General features: G+C 45.5%; 1 protein-coding gene across 3 annotated transcripts in view; it reads left to right on the top strand.

The window, feature by feature from the left end:
- Positions 1–17,371, top strand: part of HOXD3 (homeobox D3) — a 61,479-nt gene extending 44,108 nt beyond the window's left edge. For all 3 annotated transcript variants that reach the window (XM_042474008.1, XM_042474015.1, XM_042474023.1), the window contains 3 exons: positions 267–350; positions 9,201–9,795; positions 14,651–17,371. In XM_042474008.1, the coding sequence (XP_042329942.1) occupies positions 9,237–9,795; positions 14,651–15,420 (1,329 nt within the window). In that variant the 5' untranslated portion in view covers positions 267–350; positions 9,201–9,236 and the 3' untranslated portion in view covers positions 15,421–17,371. The remainder of the gene's footprint in view (positions 1–266; positions 351–9,200; positions 9,796–14,650) is intronic.
- The last annotated feature ends 2,444 nt before the right edge of the window (positions 17,372–19,815 follow it).

The raw sequence follows: 19,815 nt of genomic DNA, 5'->3' as shown, positions 1-19,815 counted from the left end.
GTTCGCAACACTCAAGCCTCTTATTTTCAGCAGGGAAAGAAATAAACTCTTCGATTTTTGTTTTTAGTCAAATAATGCCGCAATCTCTGGTTCATTTACCTAGGAGGGCGCCCTATTGAGTGTTATAAACTTGTGAGAGAATATCTATGCCCGATACAGATGCTGTTTCTGAAGGCCGCAGCCATTATTTCTGAAGTCCAGGGTACAAGTGTCGGGGAGATAAAAAAGGCAGAGGGCTTCTACTGAGCGTTCCCCCTTTGTTTCAGGTACACCTCGCTGTTTTCTCCCACGGAAGCTGAAGAACCCCCGGAAAGTGTTGCAGACAAAATTCAAGAAAAAGCGCCTTTGGGGTGAGTTCTCCCCCCCCCCCCCCCCATTTAAAATATTTGTCGGGTCTACATGCGTCTCCGCTCCACAGTGGAGTTGGGGTGCGTTTTAAATGCATTTTAAATGAAGAAAGGGAAAATCCAGGCAACTGGTCCATTTTCAAACATTCCTTGGCTTTAAAAAAAAATAATAATTTGGGGTATAGACGGAGGAAAGGTTATTGCTACAAAGGGTGGCAGAACGGATATCTTATCAAGTCGTTTCAGGAGAGCATTTTTGAAAATGGGGTGGTGGTAGCAAGAGCCTTTGAATCAAATGATAGGCCACAGCTATGATGCCAATCGGGTCCCACAAAACTAGATACCATCCTTTCAGTGACCATCTCCTGGCATCCAGTCAAACTCAAAAGGAAACTGTAACGGGGGTTGTAGTAGCCACTGGAATTCCTGCCACTGGAACCAATTTGGTCTTTTTTTAAAAAAGTGCTTGATTAGTGGCTCCTTTTAGTATGTTTACTAAGACCATAACTGTGTTGTCAACTGTTGGCTTCTGGAAGCAAAGAGTTGACTGGGAGGGGAGAGCAGGGAGAAAGAAAGAAAGAAAGAAAGAGCACACACACACACACACACACACACACACACACACACAGAGTTCATAAGGCAGCCTCCCAACTTACAGGCTCATAACACCAAATACACAACCGCTTCTGCCAACCTGGCACCGATAGCCAAGTGACACAGTAGGGCGTTGATGGGATATGGCAGTTATGCTCTATTTACATCCATCACCCATTTCCCTCCGACCAGCCTTCCCCCACAAAAAAGGAATCGCTCATTTCCAGAGGCTGCCTGCCTGCCTGCCTGCCTTCCCTTCCTCTCTCTTTCCTTCTTTCTCTTTTGCTTTTTGTCTCCCCCCTCTCTCCTTCCTCTTCTTTTTTCTCCTCTCCTTTCCTTCCCTTCCTTCCTTCCTTCCTTCTCTCTCTCTTTCCTTCTTTCTCTTCTTCCTTTTGTCTCTCCCTCCTCTCTCTTTCTTCTTCTCTTCTTCTTGCCCTCTTCTCTTCTCTTCCTTCCCCTCATCTTCTTTCTTGTCTCCTTCTTTCACACCTGCTCCCTCTTCCCTTCTCTTCTGTCCTCTTCCTCCCTTCCTCCCTCCTTCATCTTCCTTTCTTCTTTTCCTCTTCTATTCCTTCCTTCCTTTCCCCTCGTCTCCTTCCTTGTCACCTTCTTTCACTCCTTCTTCCTCTCCTCTTCCCTTCTCTTCTGTCCTCTTTCTCCCCTCCCTCCCTCCCTCCCTCCTCTTCTCTTCTCTTCCCTTCTCTTCTCTTTTCTTCTCTTCCTTCCCTCCTTCCCGCCCTCCTCCTCTTCTTCCTTCCCTGCTTCTCTTCTCTTCTCTTCTTTTCTTCTCTTCTCTCCCCCCCAACTGAAAAGGGCCTCTTTGCTCCTCAGAAAAGTGGCTTTCCGAGACCCAAACGACCCTCGGCTGCTGCTGCTGGCGGCGGTGGTGGTGATGGTGGCGGGGTTTTCTTTCCCAGTAGGCGACCCTCAGCGGTGCCTCTGTCTCTGGGGCCGTGTGTGCAAAGGAGACCGGCGTGGGCCCTTTATATACACCGCTTGCAGGCGGCCAAGAGGAGAAGGGCTCTCGGCGTGTTTTTGCAGACGGGGCCATTCTTTGCCTCCCACGCAGCCTGTTTTACACACATAGCTGGCCCGGGTCTTTTCTTCCCCCTGTCCTCTCTCTCTCTCTCTCTCTCTCTCTCTCCTTCCTTCCTTCCCCCAATGCCTGCCTTTCATTCCTTGCCGGAGCGTTTACTGCCCCTCGCGCCAGCAGGCCATAAATTTTGCTCCCACCGGCGCCTGACAGGTGCATTGATATGCGCTGGGAGAACTCCGGCTGCTTAATAACCCCCTCCCTCCTCCGGCCTCTCGGGCTGCCTTTTATTTATTCGGGATCATATTAGATATTGATTCCCCGGCAGAATTAAGTGCAGTGGACGCATTAGCGGAGAGGACTTGCCTAGTTCATATGAATATGCGGGTTGCGGGATCGGATCGAACCCAATTCGCACGACCCGGGAATCGTCAGGCTCTTTCCGGGAGGGGGGGATGTGTGTGTTTCTATGTTGTGGAGGGTTGTTGTTGTTGTTGTTCCTCTGCCGACACGTGTTGTGTTGTGGAAAGGGGCAGAGAGAAGTAAACGATGAGAAGAGGGAAAAGTCGCATCTCCTGAACCCAGCCCCCTCCGGACTGGACTTTGATTTCTAGAGATTATTGTTTGGAATGGATGGAGAGAGAGGAGGGGAAACAAAGGGGTCCATTACTCTCTGCCTGGCGGCGCAGCGATTCAGACAAGGTTAAACTTCTGGGAAGGAAATTCGAAACACAAGACACGGATACTTCGGGGCTTCCTTCGGCTCAGCCTCCCACGCTGCCTGCTAACCATTTGGGCCTCCCTTGCCAACCGAGGTTTAGCCTTGGCTGCGACAAAACCGCACAACAGCACACCGGCTTTGAACAGATTCTGGAAAACCAAAACCAAAACCAAAACAAAACAAAAATAAGGAAAAGGGGGAAAAAAGGAAAGTGGAAGGGTTTTGTTTTGTTTTCAGACCAAAGACAAGGGGTGTGTGGGGAAGTGTGTGTGTGTGTGCTGGGGAGATCTAAAAGATGAGCCACCAAACAGTGGAGCATTGTCCATGTGATTTATGGCCCCTTTGCCTCTTTTTAAGGTTCAAGCAGAGTTCACAAGCAGTTGGTATTTCAGAAAAAGAAATAAAAGCTTCTCAGTTTTGCTGCCAATATTCCCTCGCCAGGCCGGGTGGGTCCTTTGCCCAGACCTGGTTTGAGTAAATGAAACGGTCCCCAAGGGCCGGGTCGGTGGGTTGGCTTGGAATAAACAAAAACCATTCCGTGGAGGCTGTAAACAGCTGATTTTGATGCTTATAGATAATCGTTTGGGAATAAATAAGTCCTTAAACGGTATCAATGTGTAGCTAAATGAAAGGTAATCCTGGCCCTCCTGTTGTTTATCCTCCCTCTTCGCCTCCCCTTTTGTTTCCGAACAAAATCCTAGCGCTGCCTAAGCGTTTGATCTCGCTTTACAGAACCGTGCATGTGTGGGCAGATACATGCATCTGGAAACCAAGCCTCATTCTTCATGTGCTAAAAGTGAGCTGTAGCCCAGGAAGAAAAAAAGCCTGCCAAAATAAACCTCCTAGTCTTGGAGGTGCTACAAGACTTGGTTGTTTTTTTGCTGCAAGAGACTCACTCCTCTGGAAGTTCTCACAATATATTTTTATTTCTTGAAAGAGATATTCCAAAAATGCAAGAATTTTTTCCCTTGGCTAATTATTTCAATATTTATTTTATCTCAAAGTTAAAAAATAATTAAAAGAACTATAGTTTTATTCACATAAAATATGGCTAAAGATTCTACTTTCCCCCTGTAAACTTCCAAAGGGAGCTGGAGTATTTGTAGGTGAAATTTAAGGTAGCGAATTATGAAAAAAGATAGGAAAACATAATATTTAAATGCTAGAAATGACGTGTGATCAATTAAGCCACGTCCATGAAGTCCACAAGTTATTCCTGAGAAGGCCTCAACTTACAAAGCAAAATAAAGATACTACTATTTGTATAACTTTGTGAAGGCACAGGGATTCATTACTACTGTGTTGGTGGTGATGGGGGAGTAATTCTTTTCAAAGGATTTTGCCTGAGTGGGTTATGTGATCCTAAGCAGATTCATTTGGGGGTAAGCATTCAAGGTCCTAGTCAGCCCACCCCTTTCCAAATCTTAATAGCATCTATTGCTGGGAATAAATAGGGACTGTGAGTTATAACATAGATGAAAATAATCTTTGAGGTAAAGCAGGGGTGGATAACTGTGGTGGATCTGCCCTGAGACATACCCCTGAAACTTTCCTCAGGCCAAACTGAAAGACTACTTTTGATATATATATATAGTGTCAAACTGTGCAAGGGTGGCTGCAACCTAAGTAAAGAGTGCATTGTCCCTCCTGGAGAGGTGATTCACTCTTCTTTTGGTTAGAAAAAAGTGCAGCCTGATGTGCCTAGAGGTGTCAAGGTCCATGAAAATATACCCCTAGGAGCCACATTTGGACACCCCTGTAGTAAAGAGATTACATCTTTATCAACCAATCATTTTCCTGTCTGCTAAGAAATAAACTCCACACTGGGTTGAATTGAACCCAAGTGAGTGTGAATAGGACTGTGATGATGATGATGATGATGATGATGATGATGATGGGAGGCGGAGTCCCATAAAACTCAGCAGAACATTTAAATAAACAGCCGTGAGCTTGGGATGCTGGGAACTTAGTTTAATTGGAATCAAGTGGATCCTACCTCTACAGGAATTATTTCAGATATGAATAATTAGGAGTGCAGCTATCACTGACTGCCAGTTTCATTTCTCTTTTTAGGAGATGTTTCACTTTAGAGAATATTTTTCTGGATGGTTCTGCCCTAAACACTTTGTGCAAAAGTAAACTCCATTGGCGTAAGCTATAGTTAAATGTATTAGGCATTTGATACAGGACACTTCCAAGTACAAAATGATAGGCATCTATCTATAATTGATGTATTGAATTTGAATCTTCCTCCAAGGTGCAAAAGGTGGCATACACTCTGTCCTGTTTTACTACCATAAAAACCCCAAAAGGTAGGTTATATTTGGACATAGTGGCCCAAGGTAATAAAGTGAGCTTCCTAGCTGAGTAGAGATTCATAAATGCACTCACTGCACAGAATGTGAAAAACATATGTTAATATATATTTTTGCAAAGAAAAAGAAGTATAAACAATCTGAGGCATGCAATGGAACCAAGCAAGTAAACCCAGAAGACTCTTTTGTCCCCTCCAACAGCTAGAAAACACAAGTGTATATAGGAACTAGCATAAACACTACATTCATAGTATTTTGTTATTAATATGAAGGGCTGTCCCTTGTGCATTGCAAAATTCCCCCCAAGATATCTTTTTCTGGGTAAATGAATGGGAGCTTTCCCCAGTGAAAATGTATATTGTGGAAACTGCCTGTTAAACTTTAGATAAATGTTAAGTCGAAATAACCCCAAAGAAATCTTGGCTGAAATATCTCCAAAGACGAGGAGCCCTAAGGTAGCTGACCTAAGTATTTCTTTCTTTATATTGCAAATGAAAGTTATTGAATGCCCTTAGTTACACTTTAACTTCTTAGAAATCTTCCCAGGAAAAACAAAACAAAACACCGAGAGACAGGATTTACAATAGAGATGGAATTTTCTCTGGTTTTTCAGGTTTCAGTTCTGGTTCAATCCATCATGCCATTCCTAGCTGGCAGGCACTCCTGCGCATGCGTCCAAGAAGAGGAAGAAAGGGAGGGGAGACAAGAGCAAGGAGAGGGAGAACAACAACAAAAGCAACAACAAAACATGTTGGTTAATATTTATACCAGAAAATAGCAGAGAGATGAAAACTGAGGATAAAACTATAAAATAAATAGTTATGTGGTGGAAGGGAGAACTAAGGGGATTTTCCTTTTCTTTGCTGAATTCTTTTAAAAAATCAAAACAAAGGAACACTAATATATCCATAAACTGTAGACTAGAAAATGTGATCCGGGATAGCTTAAATTATAAATTGGTTTGTCAGTTCCCTCTCTCTCTCTCTCTTCTTTCTTAAACTCTTTGTATTGAGGCAGATGAATTGGTATGACTTTGAAACAAATTTAAGTAATGCTGGCCATCCTGAAGAATTGATCATAAAGATTCAGTTTTTCAGAGAAACAGTGGGAAGGTGGGTTGGGACACCTTACTTCTTCTTGGCCTAAATGAAACCAACAGTTGAGATGACAAAACCCAGAAGCAGAGTTTTTTCTGCTTCTCTGAGATCTGTTTTTCCTGTACTGGATTAAACTTGGATGGTCAGTTCCTTGGATTTCATCGTGTGTCACACTGCCACCATTTGCACTCCCTGATGAATGTGGCTGGCAGCGGAGTGTGTAAGAGTGCAACATTCAAGCCACTCACTCTTGATTCTGGATTGCTCCCTTTACACTCTATATTTGGAAGAGAAGCCAATTAACTTCGACTGGAACGGAGTCTCAGTTAATTGTGTTTATGGCTGGTATACAACTGAATTAATAGCTGGCCGTCTTGGTATATATTTTGAAGTAGGGAAAGTAGAGAGGATATTGATGGCATGCCAGGGAGAACACTAGTGGCTGGTGTGGAGCCTGTGTTTTCATATAAAGAAATGGTGTGTAAAGACGCAGCCTGAGAATTGCAAGCCAGGCCACAATACGCAAGTGTTGTGAGACTTTTTTTCATGCAGGGAAAGGAAGGCAGAGGAGGAGCCAAAATGAGGAAGATTTGAGTCAAATGTTAGTCTGGAAAGTGATAATCAGGAACAAAAGAGAAGAGGCCATGTAAACATTTCTGTTGTTTGTGTTCGCCATGTTGTGTAGGTGTTAAAAGAGCATGAGGGAGGGGGGCTAGGTGACAGAACTGATGTATCAGGAGTCCCTAGTGTGTGGCTTCCCTTGTACCTATGAAGGATCAGAAGGCTGTGTGTCTGACACTTGGATACATACTGTACATGTGTGTGTGTGAGAGAGAAATGAGCCCAGAGTCCTGGAAGTTGTACCATAACATTGCATGAGTGAATGGATTCACAACATCATGTGTAACTGTTACGTAAAAAAAAAATTAATCCATAGGTAGCCCTGTTGGCCATACAGCAAAGTACAATAACAACCCAAATCCACCAAACAGTGATACCTTTATTGGGCAACCAAAATGCACATAATACATAATGCGAGCTTTCAAGGCTTCACTGGCTTCTTCCACAGACAAAGGTGTTAAAAATCCAGCAGGAGAAAGAAAAAAACACGTTGTAGTCATAGGTCTACATTTTGTCAAGATGTTGTTATATTTGTTGTTAATTAAGATGGTAGAGAGGGATCTCTATGTAGGTAGAGGCCTTTCTTCTTCCTTTTTGGCCATGCAGGTTCTGGGAGACAAAAAGGTTTGTAAACTCCAGGACATAGAATTTAAAGTACCATGTACCTTAGGAAATGGTTCAGATATAGGAATACACCCAGAAGGATGGGAATCTTGTATGATAAATATCTCCTGTGCTTGGCTTTTGTGTGTACTGTACATTGCATTCAAAGATGTGCAGATGGCCTTAAAAATTCATTCAAGTCATATGACTGTGGGCCTGAGACTGTCCTGCTGTGGGGTGCAGGCAAATGTCGAAACATGGCGGGGTGAAGAAGGGAAACCATGAGGGCCTGAGGGCTGTTTAACTCTGTGGAGTTACATTGGGAGCAATTTCTTAGGCAGAGTGACCAGATAGGTCCTCACAGCAAAGGAGGACAAGGCATCGCAAAATAGGAGAGGGGCGCTCAAGAAAAATGGAGGACATGACCAAAAAAAGGAAATAGAAAAAATAAATAAATCTCAAAATACTCATACACAGTTGGCCTTATCCACGGATTCAAGCATCCATGGCTTGAAAATATTAAAAATATATCTATACATTCTAAAAGCAAACCATGATCTTGCTATTTTATACAACGGACACCATTCTACTATTTTTGTTGTTGTTGACTGTCCTGAAATCGATTTTGTGGATGAGACATGGAGATCCTCGTTGTGCTCATTCAGACATTGCTGTTGTTGTTAACTGCCTTCTCATAGCAACCCTGTGGATGGAAATCTCCAGGACTCCCTGTCCTCCACTGCTCTGCTTAGTTCCTGCAAACTCATACCCACCATCGCGTCCCAAGTACCACAACCTCAGCGTTATCATCTGGGCTTCCAGGGAGGGTTCTGTCTTGATCTGCTCTAGGACCCATTCATTGTCCTTAATGGGACTTGAGCATCCACGGATTTTGGTATCCACGGGGGTCCTGGAACCAAATCCCAGAAGATACCAAGGGCCCGTTGTAAATAGAAATCCATGCTTCTTAGCCATGCTCAAAATGGAGGGCCTTTTGGAAGTCCTCCTGGGCAGAAGCCTGAAATGTAGGGCATGTCCTGGAAAGGGGAGACTTTGCTCACCCTGTACCTAGGACTTCTCTCTGGGTGAAAGGGGTGGGTCACTAGGAGGGCCCCAGTCCGATAGGGGCCCCAGGAGGTCCCTTACTTCCTCCCCCTCCATGCCCCGACCCTTCCTTGTTACACGGCTTTCAGATGATTTTAAATGTGTTGTTTACGGAGTGTGGTGGAGTCTCCTTCTTTGGAGGTTTTTAGACAGAGGCTGGGTGACCATCTGTCACAGGGGATGCTTTGATGGTGAGTTCCTGCATGGCAGAAGGGGAGGGGGTTAGACTGGATGGTGCTTGTGATCTCTTCCAATTCTAGGATTCAATAATATTAAACAATTGTTTAATATTTAATTGCATTTTATTGTGGATGGGTGAGTTTGGGAGTGTTGGGATATAATGATGACAGCTGTTTTATTGTGTTTTAAGGGTGTTTTATTATTGTTAGCCGCCTCGATCTGCTTGGAGAGGTGGGATACAAATAAATTTTATTATTGTTATTATTATTAGTCTCTGATTCTTTGTTTTTATGATAATGCTTTTGAAACTCGTATAACCAGGAACCCGTATAACAATGCTTGCTTGCTTTTACATGTGAGCCGCCTTGGGTCCCTTTCTGAGAGAAAGGCGACATACAAATGAAACAAACAAACAAACAAATAATAGTCTATAGTTTTTGTGTTTTTTGGGGGCTATGTGGCCATGTTCTAGAAGAGTTTATTCGGTGTCTGTGTCTGGCATCTTCAGAGAATGTATTATTTGGCAATAACCATCTGTCCCTTGCCTCCCCGCCTGCCCTTCCTCTGGCTTTCCCTCCTCTCCAGGTGGCACCGAGGGGACGGAGCCAGGCCCGGTGGTCAATGTTATTTGAGCGGGGCCCCGAGGCCTTGGCAACCTCCGAGCCCAAGATGCAGAAGGCCGCCTACTACGACAATGCGGCGCTCTTCGGCGGCTACGGCGGCTATGGCAAAGCGGAGGCCTATGGCTACCCCTCGGGGCCCCCGCCGCCCCCACCGCCCTATGCCCAGCCTTCTCTGGAGACCGACTACCCGGGATCGGCTTGCTCCCTCCAAGGCCCCGCCGCCCCGCTCCGGGCCCCGACCCACAAGAGTCCCGACCTCAGCGGAGGCAGCTGCATGCGACCCGTCGGGGAGCCTCAGCAGCAGCAGCAGCAACAGCCACAATCAACACAACAGCAACCACAACCACAACCAACGCAACAGCAGCAGCAGCAGCACCAACAGCACCACCCGCCTTCGCCCTCGCCGCCGGCCAACAACGTGGTGCCCGCCAAGAAGGGCAAAGGGGGTGGCAACGCCACTGGGGGCTCCTCGGGGGGCACCATCAGCAAACAGATCTTCCCCTGGATGAAGGAGTCCCGTCAGAACTCCAAGCAGAAGAACAACTGCGCCCCCGCAGGTACTCCCCCTGCCCTGGCTACCTTGGCCTTTTTTTGGTCCTCTAAGGCTGGGAAGAGTAACTGGTTTTGGATCGCTCCACCCAGAAGCCCCTGCCTTCCCAGGCTGGCTGGGGAAGAAGGTCTCAGCGTGCAAAAGTTGCTATGCCCAACAGTTACCACAGCTCCCAGGGTTTTGGAATATAGTGGGAACCCACAACCACAACACAGTCTGTAAAGAGATCTTGTCACACCTTTGAGACTAACTGAAAGAAAGTGAAAGAAAGAAAGAAAGAAAGAAAATCCAATAACATCCAAACAATGATAGCTTTCTTGGGCCATAGCCAAAATACCTAATTACATGTTGTAAGGTTTCAAAGTCACACTGGCTTCTTCTTCATCAGGCAAACAGGAGAAAGAAAGGCCTATGACTATCATCTTCAATTTCTTTCTCCTGTTTGCCTGATGATGAAGAAGAAGCCAGTGTGACTTCGAAAGCTTGCAACATGTCATTGTGCATTTGGGTTATGGCCCAAGAAAGCTATATTGTTTGGATGTAAACTTCCCCTCCCCTCCATCCAGCCAAAGTTTACATCCTCAGATGCATTTTGTTATTGTATAAGGGAAACCCCCCCACAGGGTGAGCAGATATCATAACCTCAAAGTAGGGCCAGGCATGATAAAATGTAGGACATTCAAGAAAAATATAGGGCATGACCAAATAAAAGCTAAAAGCACTCATATAAATATAAATCCATGCTTCTTAGTCATGCTCAAAATAGAGGATATTTGGGGATTCCTCCTGGGCAGAAGGTTGGAAATGAAGGATGTGTCCAGGAAAAGGCGGACGTCCAATCACCCTGCCCCTGGATCACACCAATAGTGATGCTTTTGCCCTCTCTCCTAACTAACTAGAGGCCTCTGGAAATCCTGCAGGTGAGTAATGAAGGCAACAGCCTTGCCCAGGTTGTGACTTTCCAGCCTTTGGGACCCAAAGGGCAGCCCTTTGAACTCAAGTCACAGGTTCCAATGGCCAAGGTAGCCACAGATTGCCTTTCCTCCATTAAAGTGTAGATTAGTCTTTTAAGGATGTCTGAACAAGCTCTGGCCTTTCATTTTGGGAAACAAATTCATACACTCTACTTTATCCAACTAAACGATCTCAATATGTTTCCACCACCTCCATTGGAGAAGGCTGCTTCTCCACTTGCTAAATTAGTCTGTAAAGTTCAGGAAGGCAGAGCTGGAGTTGCACAGGGCTCTTCTTGTTGAAGGTAGTTGGGAGAGGGTCAAGTGACCCACCTCTGCAAAAATTTCAGAGTTGCCCTCAGAGTTTCATATAGAGAAATTCTTCCAATGTAAAGAGGCTCTCTTTCTGTTCTGCTTCCTCTTTTTCATTTCCCTGAGCTGAGTGTAGGCAGAGACCTAAGTAACTAGAGACATCTTTCACTGGCCTAGCTTAGTTAAATGCATTTGAGAGGTGAAACCAGCCTCAGATGCCCAAATGAGGCCAAACTAGAACTGAGAGGAATCTCTCTCTCTTTCTCTGTGTGCCTTCAGTCACCTGTCAATTTAGGGCAATCCCATGCATTTCATAGGGTTTTCTTAGGGAAAGAATACTCACAGTTTCTTTCTCCCTTATAGACTACAACATCTGGCATATGCTGATGGTCTTCCATTCAAGTACTAACTAGGGTTGACCCTGCTTCAAGTCGGGGGTTCCTTCCTCTTTTGTCCTTAATCAGGCAAAGTGTTAGTTTTTCAAAGTATGTTGCCAAATGCTCTTTACTAGAAGAGTTCTCTCCTCCTCCTCTTTTTAAGAGTGCCAGAGACTGATGCCAGGGACCAATAGGTTTGTCACTTGTTCCACAAATATGCATACCTAAGGTCCTAAAAGGCCTCAACATGCAAAAGTTGCTGTGCTCAACAGTTTCTACAGCTCCCATCAATTTAGAATATAGTGGGCCCAGCCTTAGTTTTAGACACAACAAAGGTAGACCCATTAAGTGCTGATTCAATGGGCCTAGTCTAGTTGGGAATAAAATTCAGGCCAATGGCTGTAGGTTATGTTAGATTATATCAATTCCTATGGCATTAAAGGCCCTTGTGGTGCAGTGGTTTGAGTGCTGGTCTGTGGACTTTGGAGACAGGGTTCAGATCCCATGGAAACCCACTGGGTGATCTTGGGCAAGTCACATTTTCTCAGCTTCAGAGGGAGGCAAAGTCAACCCCCCCCTCCGGAAAACTCCATTGTAGAAGAGAGGGTCGATGTGTGTGTATGCTGTGTGCCTTCAAGTCACTTCTGATATATGACTATGCTAAGGCGAACCTATTATAGGCTTTTCTTGGCAGGGTTTGTCCAGAGGAAGTTTGCGATTGCCATCCCCTGAAGCTGAGAGTGTGTGACTTGCCCAAGGTTACCCAGTGGGTTTCATGGCTGAGGTGGGAATAGAACCCTGGTCTCCAGAGTCGTAGTCCGACACTCAAACAAAAGACACACAACAACAAATTCCTCTTACTTTAGAAACCGTGTAAGGATAAGAAGGAGAGGAAGGGAGAGGGACATACAGACATGGGCCATTCTGAGAGGCCAGCCTTTCTGCCAACCCCATATCCAAAGGGGAGGTCCTTTGTCCCCCACGTGTGTGGCCTGCTTATGGTGATTCTGGCTGCGTCTGCACTTCAGAAATAATGCAGTTTGACCCCTACTTTAACTGCCACAGCTCAATGCTATGGAATCCTGGGATTTGTACTTTGGGTGAGCTTTTCAGCCTTCTCTGCCAGAAAGCCACAACAAAGGACAAATCCATGAATTCCATGACACTGGGCCATGGCAGTTAGAGCGGTGTCAACCTGGATTATTTTTGCAGTGCGGATTCAGCCTCTGTCTCTTCAGAGCTCATCTTGGCTTGACTGGAACATTTCTAGCAATGGGGAAATACAGTAAATAAATCTCGGGGTATAGATGAGATGGCATTTCTACCCTTTGTTCAAAATTCACCTAATGTTTAGAGGGAAAAGTCGGCCAAACTAGAGGGTGAGTCTAGCCATGGTAGCCCTGGAGGACTGGCCTTTGGCGAGCTCGAAATGGCTGCCGGCTTTGGAGGACAAGAGAGAGAGAGAGAGAGAGAGAGAGAGAGAGAGAGATTGCTTGCTCTGGATGGGTCTCTTTCTGCCTCCCTCTCTTGGGAATGCCCTCTCTTCGGTCTCCTCCCCCGCTTCCCCTCCGAAGATAATAAAGGCTCCTGGCTTTGGCAGCCATAGCAGCTCTATTGTCTCTCGACGAAGTTTGAGGCCTCGCCTGGTGGGTCTCCTTCGCGGTTGGGACCCAACTAGAGCCTCTTCCCAGGGTTTGTCAGGCATCGATCGCCTCCTCCAATTAAATGCCATGATTTACAGCTCTCCAGGCTGGAACTGTAACTTCCCTAGCCCTCTGAGGACCCCGGAGCTGAGGTTCCCTGCTGAGAAGGTGGGGAGAGCTAAGCCCCCTTCGCCTTTTACACAGGGGAGGAGGGGGAGAAGGAGGAGGAGGCCAAGACAAGATGGGCTCCAAAAAATTAAACATTAAAGTCAAAAACCCGATTCAATCGAAGGATGAGAAGGGTCACTTTGTTCCCCCTCTTCTTAATTCTCCTCTTGCCAACGTGTATCTGAAACACTGGTCCCCACTCATTTATTGAGGCTGGGAGCAAGGCGATTGGGGAAGGGGGCTTTCTCACCCAGTTTCACTTCACTTTGAATTCTGTGTGTATGTGTGGAGAGGAGGAGGAAAGGCTTCCCACTTGCTGGAGGAGAATAAGAATAGTCATCCAAAGGGGATAATGGCAAACCTCCTCTGAACGGATCTTGCCAAGGAAACCCCATGACAGGGTCTCCTATAAGTCGGTAAAGACTTGAAGGCACACAACACACAACAAAGGTGTGTGTGTGTGTGTTGCGTGCAGAGTGACCAGATCTCCTCACCGCAAAGGAGGGCAAGTCACTGCAAAATGGAGGACATTTTGGAATGCCGCCTGGACAGAAAGGCTGAGGTGTAGGCCATGCCCTGGGAAAGGAGGACGTGTCTGGTGCCCTTAGTTGTTGACCATGCCCGAGGAGATTCCACAGAAGGGAGGTTCATATCCATTCAGAGAGATCCGGCGCTGGGTAAATGGTTCCATTCGGACAGAACGATGGCCGCGTCCTTTCCCTCGGTGTGTGTGTGTCTGTGTTGTGTGTGCATTTTTCATACGGGCACCTCAGCCTTCCACTAAGCCCAGAACGTCGAAAGCATTGTAAATCAACAAACCCCCTCCTCTTTTTCCTTCCTTCCTTCCTTCCTTCCTTCCTTCCTTCTTGCTTCCTTCCATCCTTTCCTTCCTTCCTTCGTTCCTCTTTCTTTCTTTCTTTCTTTCTTTCTTCCCTCCCTCCTTCCCCCTCCCTCTTTTCTTTCTGTCTCTTTCCTACTTCCTCCCTTCCTTCCTCCTTCTTTTCCTCCCTCCCTTCTCTCTCTCTTCCCTCCCTCCCTCCCTCCCTCCCTCCCTCCCTCCCTCCCTCTCTTCTTTCTCTCTCTCTCTTTCCTTCCTTGTTCTTTTATTTTTTCCTTCTTTCTCCTCCCTCCCTCTTTCCTTCCTTGTTACTTCCTTCCTTTCTTCCTCCCTCCCTCTTCTTTCTCTCTCTCTTTCCTTCCTTCCTTCTTTCTTTCTTTCTTCCTCCCTCTCTCCTTTCTCTCTCTCTTTCCTTCCTTCCTCCCTCCCTCTCTTCTTTCTCCTCCCTCCCCTTCTTCCTCCTCCCTCCCTCCCTCTCTCTCTCTTTCCTTCCTTCCTTCCTTCCTTCCTTCCTTCCTTCCTTCCTTCTCTCCCCCCCTTCTTCCCCTTCCCTCTGCTCCTTGCCTGACAGGCGGGGAGAGCTGCGAGGACAAGAGCCCGCCGGGCCCGGCCTCCAAGCGGGTCCGCACGGCCTACACGAGCGCGCAGCTGGTGGAGCTGGAGAAGGAGTTCCACTTCAACCGCTACCTCTGCCGCCCGCGCCGCGTGGAGATGGCCAACCTGCTCAACCTGACCGAGCGGCAGATCAAGATCTGGTTCCAGAACCGGCGCATGAAGTACAAGAAGGACCAGAAGGCCAAGGGCATCCTGCACTCGCCGGTGGGACAGTCCCCGGACCGGAGCCCGCCGCTGAGCGGGGCCAGCCACGTGGGCTACGCCGGGCAGCTGCCCTCGGTGGCCGGCCTGGGCTACGACGCGCCCTCGCCCACCTCCTCCTTCGCCAAGGCCCAGCAGAGCATGTACGGCCTGGCCGCCTACACCGCCCCGCTCAGCAGCTGCCTGCCCCAGCAGCAAAAGCGGTACCCGGGGGCCGCCGCCGACTACGACCCCCACGCCCTGCAGGGGGGCAACGGGGGCTTCGGCAACCCCAGCCTCCAGGGCAGCCCGGTCTACGTCGGGGGCAACTTCGTGGACTCCATGCCGGCCTCCGGGCCCATGTTCAACCTCAGCCACCTCTCCCACCCCTCCTCGGCCAGCGTGGACTACAGCTGCGCGGCCCAGATCCCCGGCAACCACCACCACGGACCCTGCGACCCCCACCCCACCTACACAGACCTGACTTCGCACCACACTTCTCAGGGAAGGATCCAGGAAGCCCCCAAACTCACCGCATCGGTATGAGACCCATTCATACACAGAGAGAGAGAGAGAGGAGAGATTGAGACTGCGACTGAGACTGAAAATGAAAATGTACTGGCGTTTAATTACCTCACTTTCCCCCAACACTATCATTACTTTGAGTCTCTGAGTAGCAGTGGATTTTATTTATTATTATTATTATTATTATTATTATTATTATTTGGTTGGGAATGTCCCCCAGCAACACCTACACGATTTCATCCTGTTTTCTTTCTTTTTGGCAACTAGTCCTCATAGAAACGATTTGCCTTTTGTTCTCTCTTCCCCCCCCCCGCCCCCAGTCTAAAAGCATAACAGTGCAATATCCCTTTAAAATAATAAATACAAATAAATAAAACGTGCCCTCAAGGGAGGCATAACTGGTCATGATTTACAGGAGAGAAGGTAAGTCGGAGAAATCCATTACAGTAGTTGAAAGTATGAGTTGAAAGGGAGTCCCGATGAGGAGGAGTTTACATCGGTTAGGACCCAAAAATAGGGACTTGGTTCTGGAAGCGTTAATTTATAAGGACCTTCAGCGATGCAAAAGGTTGCTTTGGACTTTAAAAAGATATATTTATTATTTTTTAAAAGATGAACTCTTCTCTTTTTTATTTTTTTGGTTGGTATCATCGATTATTTAATCCTCGTCTTCAATGTATTTATGTGGATATTTGTAGAATTTCTTCATGCCTCCCTCTTCCCTTAATTTTGGAAGATTGATTCAGGTCTTTGGTGACTTTACATCCCCCCCCCACCTATTTAGTATATTTGATCAGAAATAGAAAGAGTAGTTTTGAACAGTTGTAACAGTGGCTGGTGTTTGTAGTTTATGTAAGGATGAAGCAAATTGTAAGTCAAGTCATAGATTAATACAGAACAGATGGATTATCGCAAAAGAGCCCTTACTTTTTATATTAAAAACAAAAACAAAAACAAAGCACCCTTAAAATGATGTAATGTTAATTTATTTCAGATGGTTTGGTGTCACTTTACTTAGAAGTAAACAGGACCTTCTTTAGACTGGAAGTGTATATTATTTACTATTTCCTGGGTTGACACCACAGGGTTATTTTGAATTTTGCCTAAACTCCATTTAGTACACTTCTGGCGTTAAATTATAGTCCTACAGAGGGTCATTCAGAAGTAAGACCCATTTGAGACTTACTCTCAGGAAGATGCAACCAGGATTGCAGGCTTACTATCTGTTGTGCAAGCCATCTTGTCTGCTTGTTGTCACTTTCTTCCCATTTGGAAACAATGTCAGACAAAAAACGATTAAACAATGTAATCTTGTTGATGTAATTAGGATCCATACCAAGGCAGGCTTACAAAAATATGTCAATTTCTGTTGTTATTGTTATTCTTGTTGTTATTCTTGTTATGATTATGATTATTATTATTTATATGATATTTATGCTTACCATAAATCAGTTTTCTATATGTCACTGGAAACCCAAACTCACTTTTGCTGAATGAGGAGGGGAAACACAACAGAAGAAGAAGAGGAAGAAGAAAACACTTTGAATGAAATATTTGACAATCAAGTATCTACAAAGGAAAGACTGCATTAGGCTGCAGGAGAAGAAATCCTCTTGAAATGCTCAGAATGGCTTTTTGAGGTAGGAAATGACTAGATCTATCAATATTTAATATAGTCCTCTGTAGCAGACATCGGTACAATCCTTGTGTAAACAAATGTTCCTGCCCCAGAGCCTGAAAGGGACAAGAAACACAAACATCCCTTTCCCTCGCCCACTCTTCCGCCTCTTTATTTATATGTACCGTTTAATCTCTTAACGGATTTATGAAGCTTTTCTCAACCTAAAAGTGGCATTAGGTACATGGCAAAAGCGATACGCGCCCATTAATTCAGGAGGAAGTGTTCCTTATCGCTTTGAAAAGCCTTCAGTTAAGATTCAGATCTCCTCAATCCCAGCTACAGAACTGTAACCAAACCTCACTTTTCAGATTGACTAATAACGCAGCTCCATCTCTCCATGGCCCTCTTGGCAACTCCGGCAATTCTTTCTGTGTGCCAGAGGTTTTCACTCCTCCTATGAATGAAATCTGTTACTTCCTCTCATTACTGTTTTTTTTTTGTTTTGTTTTCCTTCTCCTTCCCTCCTTTAAATGCCATGTTAAACAATGGAAAAAGAAAAGATGAGGTAAAAAAATTGTATCATTTTGTTAAATTTCACTTTTACCCAAGTTGTTGTAGATCTGTAAACAAAACCAGAATAAACAGCTTCCGATGGAGAAATATTTTAACCACCTCTGGATTGAAAGTGGGCTTTCTGTGGCTATGTGTTTCTTCTGGCCTTTATATATTTATTTGTTTTTAAAAGTGACAATAAAAAAGTAAGGAATAATTCTGCAATGAATGATCACAACACCAAGGATTTCTCTCTAGTAGGGCTTCCAGGAACTACTTGGCAACCAAAGGGATAAATAAAAAGTGGGTGCAGATTGTATGCTGTGCTCCTTTTTTGCACGAGGGCATATTTTACTTTCCCCCTCCTATAAATCGAGACAATACACAAGGAGTAGGAGCCTGTGTAGGCCCTTGATGGTATGCTGTGTCACTGAGTAGGCATCCGCTGAGTCTGCGGGACTGGGAGGCCCAAGGGCTAGAGCCCCAGCTTAATGTTTTATGGGCTCAGCTTCAAATGGGGCCTGAGTTGTCTTGCATTATTATTATTCCCTCTGCAAATCAGGCAAAAAAGGAGGAGCAGCCTATAAGCATCTTGGGGGCAGGATGAGGAAGGAGTTAGGAACAGGCTTTGCAATACATACAAACGCAAATGTTCTTGCAAGGCCATACTGGGGGGGAGTCTTTTCCAAACATGTATAACATCCCATGGGCAAAGGTTGCAATGAGGAGGAGGAGCACAACAGAAGAAGAAGAGGAAGAAGAAAACACTTTGAATGAAATATTTGACAATCAAGTATCTACAAAGGAAAGACTGCATTAGGCTGCAGGAGAAGAGATTCTTCTGAAATGCTCAGAATGGCTTTTTGAGGTAGGAAATGACTAGATCTATCAGTATTGAATATAGTCTTCTGTAACAGATATCGGTACAGTCTTTGTGTAAACAAATGTTTCTACTGCCATCTTAGCTGTGATTCTGCTTCACGGGATTTTGGTCCTTCAGTAGGACTGCAACACCAAGGTTTGCTGGTTTCATTTTTTCGTAAGGATGATCTGTCTTGTAGCGAGTATAGGCCCATAAACTACAGGGCAAGCCTCAATATGGGTTGTGTGTGCAAGAGGCCTCCTCAGCTACTTCTACCTTTTCGGAGGAGGCCAGGCCCAGAACGCTTCTTGGCCTAACAGAATTACTTGGCAAGAAATCCCTATTGATTTCATTGGATCTTACTTCCAAGTAAAAAGAAAAGCATGAGATCAATGCCAGGGAGAGAGAAACTGGGAAAGCCATAGGATGTATATTCATAGAAGTCAATGGCAAAACTCCCAGGGATTGCAATGGTCCCACTTTATGCTCAAGGACATTGCTGGCATCAGGTTTCCTTGGCTTTGGCCCATTTGGATTGCCATAAATGACAAACAACTGGTTTTCACACCTAACATAAATCCTGCTTCATCTAGTTTTCCGGGCCATTGAGTTATCTGAATAAGGTATAATGTGTTGTAAGCAGGTCCAATGTTTTACTTCTTTCTGCTTGCGTCCCCCAAAGAGCCTGCAGTTCTTCAAGAGGAAAGGAGGAATCAAGGAAGGAAAGGTTGGGGAGAAGAGATTCAATTTAACTTGGCTGTCATTTTAGAAATTCCAGGTCAGTGATCATCCTTCCAAAATATTCCAAAGTTAAAAGCAAAGAGAGGGACATGGCCTCCTCAATTAACTGTTCAGACCATGTTTTAAAACCTTTTACAGGGGAAGCAGGACAGGTAGTAGGTTTGGAAGTCATCTTTCTTTGTTCTTCTTGGTTTCCTCTCATGGCACTCTGTCCCAAGGCCTCAAAGTGAACTTTATTATCGATTTCTTTTGCTCATCGTGGCCGCAGGGTTTGACAGAGAAATGCTATACAGAATATAGAGAAAGATACTCTCTGTTGGGGTAAAGCCTTTCACCTTCGTTCTCCTTCAGGCCGCAGTCCTAAAGAATGCTTTCCGGAGAGTAAGTACCAAGACAATTAGTTGGGCTTATTCCTAAGCAAATCAGTTTGCCATCAGACCTCAGCTCATCAAATGCCGGTACAGTTTCTTTCTTGCCCTAAATAGGAAACAAGTTTTCTGCACTAGTCCTTAACCCATCACCTAACCATTTGCACATTTGTATTCACCCCTCAGCGAAAAGGAAGAGTGATAGTGATAGGAAGAAGGCAGTGGGGCTAAGAACAACAACAACAACAACGTTACAAAGATCGCCCTCGGAG

This window comes from Sceloporus undulatus, chromosome 1, assembly GCF_019175285.1.
Source record: "Sceloporus undulatus isolate JIND9_A2432 ecotype Alabama chromosome 1, SceUnd_v1.1, whole genome shotgun sequence".
Taxonomy (NCBI): Eukaryota; Metazoa; Chordata; class Lepidosauria; order Squamata; family Phrynosomatidae; genus Sceloporus; species Sceloporus undulatus.
This window is presented reverse-complemented; position numbering and strand designations above follow the sequence as displayed.